Source organism: Fukomys damarensis, unplaced genomic scaffold (genome assembly GCF_012274545.1).
Source record: "Fukomys damarensis isolate Sample0158 unplaced genomic scaffold, DMR_v1.0_HiC HiC_scaffold_37, whole genome shotgun sequence".
In the NCBI taxonomy this organism is placed as follows: Eukaryota; Metazoa; Chordata; class Mammalia; order Rodentia; family Bathyergidae; genus Fukomys; species Fukomys damarensis.
In genome coordinates, this window is record NW_022900949.1 from 9445969 (window position 1) to 9450998 (window position 5030).

General features: G+C 62.3%; 1 protein-coding gene across 2 annotated transcripts in view; it reads left to right on the forward strand.

Annotated features, from left to right (window-relative positions):
• Positions 1 to 1847: 1847 nt before the first annotated feature.
• The window catches only part of Fzr1 (fizzy and cell division cycle 20 related 1), a 7375-nt gene continuing 4192 nt past the window's right edge, over positions 1848 to 5030 (forward strand). Inside the window, exons 1-4 of one of the 2 annotated variants that reach the window (XM_010634865.3) lie at positions 1848 to 2428; positions 2472 to 2745; positions 4696 to 4821; positions 4907 to 4970. In XM_010634865.3, coding sequence (XP_010633167.1) covers positions 2677 to 2745; positions 4696 to 4821; positions 4907 to 4970 — 259 coding nt within the window. In that variant the 5' untranslated portion in view covers positions 1848 to 2428; positions 2472 to 2676. Of the gene's footprint in view, positions 2429 to 2471; positions 2746 to 3390; positions 3654 to 4695; positions 4822 to 4906; positions 4971 to 5030 lie in introns of those variants that run through there. The other variant, XM_010634864.3, reaches the window with a different exon arrangement.

The window sequence follows — 5030 nt, forward strand, 5'->3', positions numbered from 1 at the left end:
TCATTTTGTCCCTGGAGGTGACATGGCCACAGTCCCTGGGACCCAGCACCCACTCACCTGGGAGGTGGCGGCAGCGGCAGTGGCGGTGGTGGTGGCGGTAGCTGCCTTGGCAGCAGATGTGCTGGACACAGGAAGGGCCCGAGGCCATGCTGGGGAGCTGTTGTTCCCCGGGGCAGCTCCGTGTCTCGTGTGCAGAGGAGGCCAAGCTGTTGTCTGTGCCCTGGTGTCCCTGACCTCCAGGCCCTGTGCTGCCAGGCTGTTCCCAGAAGACCGCACTGCCTCGAGGGGAGTGTCTGCTGCCCGGTTCCTGTGCCGGCCAGTGCCTGTGGGTCCGTGCAGGTTCCAAGACCCCCGAGAGTTGCTCCCATAGCCAGCAAGGACCAGTGGGAATCTGGTTCTGCCAAGGACGCGGCCGGCTGTGCACACAGCTCCAGTCCCATGCCAGGGTCATCTGCAGCCTCCGAGGGGACAGCTGGCCAGCAGTGCTTAGGAACATGCGGCCACAGGAGCCCACGGGCAGGATGTGCAGTGCCCAGGCCCCAGCAGCAGGACCTTGTTGCTGGTTTTCAGGGCTGGATACTTGGTTTCCCATGCCCTCTGCGTGGCTAGAGCCACTCCAGGAGTGGTGGACATGCGGGGGACATGGGCAGGGGACAGGGACCTATATGGCGAGAGGCAGGCTTAGAAGGGGAGAGGAGCTGTTGGTCACGTCCTGAGACAGCTCTGGCCCCAGTGGGCCAAAACCTGGGCATTGGGTGGAGCTGCCAGGATGACAGTGGGGACTTTTGCCAGGATAGGGAGCCCAGGATTCCAGGCCGGGGAGCAGCTGGCACTGCCTGAGTGGCCACAGGCCGAGGACACTTGATGGGTGGCCCCTGGGCAGGAGCTCCCATCGTCTGTGCCCTGGTGTGACCCAGCCCCCGGCAGTGGGGGAGAGGAGGTGGCCCAGGCACTTGGCTCACACCGCCCAGTTTACACCCCAGTGTGGGCCTGGGCAGATCAGCCTCAGGCCTCACCCCTGTGCGGTCTGTCCCTCCCTGCTGATGCTGAGCGAGTACCGACCTGTGTAACGCTTTCCAGGTGAGCACTGAACCTGCACTGTACCCCACACCCCCGGGTGACCGTGTCTTTGTCTCTGTCTCTGGTCCTCCTGCTTCTGCTACAGGGTACTGAACCCAGGACATTGAGGGACACTCCCCACACCTTTTTCTATTTTACTCTGAAGCAGGGTCTTGGGGATGGAATTTGTGATTTATTCTCCTGCCTCAGCCTCCCAGAGTGCTGGGATAGCCTGCATGTGCTACCATACCAGCCTTCAGGGGTCTTTTTATTTTATTTATTTATTTATTTTGAAACAGGGTCTCAGCAGTTCAGGCCGGCTTTGAATTACTAGCTCTAGTGCATGCTGGCCTGGAACTCATGGTGATCCTCCCAGGTGCTGGGATTACGATGTGTGCCACCACGTCCCTCTGTTCCACTGCCTGTCACTGCTAAGTTACCATGTTAGGGACCTCCTCAAGTGGAGCCCATGCTGTGTCCTGTGTCTGGCGTCTCAGCACGGTGTCCTCAGGGCCCTTCCACGCCGTGGCGAGTGTCAGAGTCTTGCTCCTCTTGGCTGAGTGATGTCCCTGCGTGTGGGTGGGGCCCGCGGTGTGGTCGTCACTCGCGCTGCTTTGGAGGAGTGTGGGTGTTGCATGTGGACTTCGCCTCAGCTCTCCTAGTGTCTGTCTTGGGGTGGGACTGCTGGGTCTTGTGGTAACTGCTTAGCTGTTTGAGGAACCTCTGCCACGTAGGTTGCTGGGGCCAGGGAAGAGGGTGGGGTTGGTGTTCCGATGGGGTGGGTGTGGTCGTGCTCCAGTGAGACTTTATTTAAGGAGGAAGCGGACTGGATGTGCTCTGCCGTCCCCTGCCCTCCTCCCCTCCGCTTGCCTGTCCCCTTCATGGATGGAGTTGCACCCTTAGGACTCTTGAATGTCACATTTGTGGTTAGCGCAGATGAGGGTGTGCGATCACCACCAGAGGCCGGTGTCCCTAAGCCACAGCTGCTCTGGCTTGGCCTGGACTCCGCTTGCCCATCCGTGCCCATCCGTACTCTCTCTGGAGCTAAACGAAGCTCCTTGCGCACACACCCCACAGACATCCGCACATGCCTGTGTCAGGGAGCATAGGTCCCGTGTGGGACGGCAGGACACAGAACCCTCTCGGGAACTCTTTGGCTGTGTGCCAGCTCTCTGCTTGCTCCGGGGCCTGCAGGCAGAGACCCCTGATTCCCAGCAGGCAGAGGCTCTGGGAACAGGACAGTGTCCCGGGGTGGTCCTGGTTTGCAGGGTCTACAGGTGGGGGAGTGGCTTGGGCCATGGCCCAGGGTCCCAGTACTGAAGCACCCACGGAGGGTCCAGCAAGGGGGCCGGGCCGCAGGAGAGCTGAGGTGTGAAAGGGTCCAGCGGGGGCCGGGCCGCAGGAGAGCTGAGGTGTGAGTCCACACTCGACAGCCGCATACCACCCGCAGCGGCGGAGGTCTGTGCTCTGTACCAGGAGGCCTGGTCCCCCAGCTCATCCCCTTAGTTGCGGCGTTGTGGCCAGTGACCTCCTCTCTCCCGACACAGGCTGAAATCAGCTGGCGGGCCCTGCCCTGCCCTGCCCTGCCCTGCCCTGCCCTGCCCCGTCCCGCCCACCATGGACCAGGACTACGAGCGCCGGCTGCTGCGGCAGATCGTCATCCAGAATGAGAACACCATGCCTTGTGTGAGTACCGGCTACCGCAGGGACCGTGGGCTGAAGTTTGGCCTCCTCAGGGTCTCCGCACTGGGAGTGCCTGGTGCCTGGTTGTCAGCTCCACCCCAGCCCAGGCCCCGAGTGGTTGAGCAGGCTCCAGGTCAGGGGGACAGTGTGAGCTCTGCGCGGGTGGCATGGTGGCCCCACCCTGTGTCTGGCCCAGGTTCCCGGCTGTGGCTGGCTGGGACGGTCATCACCGGCAGGGACCATAGGAGCAGGAGATTCTCAGGCCCGGGAACCTGTCCCTGAGACCCAGGACTCCTGGGCCTCTGATGGGCAGAGGGCGCTCGGTCTGCTCAGTAGGTGCTGGCTGTGCCCGTGGCCCCATGTGGCCCCTTCTGCGGCTGCCTGGATGAGCCCCTCCCATCCTCTCCTGTCTGAGCCCATCCTGGGCTACAGCGCGAATGTGGGCCTGGGCCGTGGTGCAGCCATGAGAGGACACAGGCATCACAGGAGAGCAGAGGATCTGTGCTGACACAGGGACCTCACACACAATGGCAGGGAGGAGCAGCTGCTCCAGGCTGGGCTGAGGGCAGGGACAGCGCACAGAGGATGCTGGCCACGGCCACCAGGCATCTGTCCATGCGGCAGCTTTGACAGCCTGAGCCTGCACAGGTGCCGCTCGATGCCAAAGGAGTTTGATGAGGAAGAGGACGTGGGCAGTGGCGCGAATCACTGACAGCGGAGCCAGCTCGTTGCTGGACACCCGCAGACCCAATCGGGTCATTACCACCCTCAGACCTTCTGAAATGGCAGGGCTACGGTTGGGGCACAGGCTGGAGAAGTCGAGATGTGGCGGCTGTCACAGGACCCTGTGTGACCCTAGGACAGAACTGGACGTTCCCTGCTGTGTCTCGGAGGCCCACAGATGGGAGCAGGTCTGCATTCCCTCGAGGTGGCAGTCCTTGATGTCCCTGGGCTGTAACCGCATCCCTCTTGTCCCTGTCCCTCACACGACTGTCCCCATGTGTGGCTCCCTCCTTTAGGGCAACGGTCACAGTGGCCCAGTGCCCGCCCTCCTGACTAGACCGTTTCCAAGCAAGGCCCCCTTCCCGGGTCTGGGCAAGGACGCAGCATGTCCTTGTGGGGGACACAGCAGGTCCCTGTGGAAGTAGGACATGGTCAGGACAAGTGGACGCAGGCCCAGGCTTCTGTGGGAGCTCTGGACTGTCTGCCTTGTCCCTGGTGCTGGGATGAACCCGGGGTCTGGCACCCCAGCCCGGGTCTGTCTGATCGCTGTCCAGGGGCTGGGTGGGCTGAAGTCCTGAGGGTCTTTCTGTGTTGGACAAGGGGTGTAGGGCCACAGACTCCCAGGATAAGTGTTGTGTGCTCTGTACTTAGGATGCTCTGGGCTTGGGGTGGTGGTGTTCTTACTTTTCTCCTTGCTGAGACAACATACCCGGCACCCAAAGTTAAAGGAAGAAAAGTTTATTTATAGTTTGTGGAAGTTTCCATCTACAATCAGCTGGTTCCAAGGCACACGGCGGGCGGGGGTGACAGTTCATCATGGCACAAGACAGAGAAGCACCCAGGGGCCTGAACAGCGTCCTCCTCCCCTTCTGTCTCTTCCGGACTGCTTAGGGCCGGCAGCACTCACACCCTAACCCTAGCGCCCTCCTCCCGCCCAGCCTTGCACATGAAAAGTCACAGGCTGTAGATGCAGCCACCTCTGAAAAAGCCCCATCTTAGACTGCGTGGGCTTTGGGGGACACAGCATAACAGGCGATTTAGAAACACAAGCCATGGTGCCACCTGCCGCGCTGGGCTGGCAGTGGGGTCCCCACCAAGCCCGAGCTTCCGGCCGTTTCCTGGCCCCTGACCTCTCCTCCCTCTGCCTCCCCACTGCATCCGGGCCCTGGGTCTCCGGTCTGGCGATCTGGAGTGGGGCCGCGGGCTGACAGGCCGCCCTGCCTCCCCCAGGTCACAGAGATGCGGAGGACCCTGACGCCAGCCAACTCCCCGGTGTCCTCGCCCAGCAAGCACGGCGACCGCTTCATCCCCTCGCGGGCCGGGGCCAACTGGAGCGTGAACTTCCACCGCATCAATGTGAGGGGAGGCCCGGCCCTTCGGGCGGATGGTACTGGCAACTCCGGGGGGTTGAACGTCACCCCGTCTGCCCCTTCTCCTGCAGGAGAACGAGAAGTCGCCCAGCCAGAACCGCAAAGCCAAGGATGCCACTTCCGACAACGGCAAGGGTGGGTGAGGAGCCATCCCAGGCTGGGACCTCCAAGCCCCGCCCAGCCTCTCAAGCCACG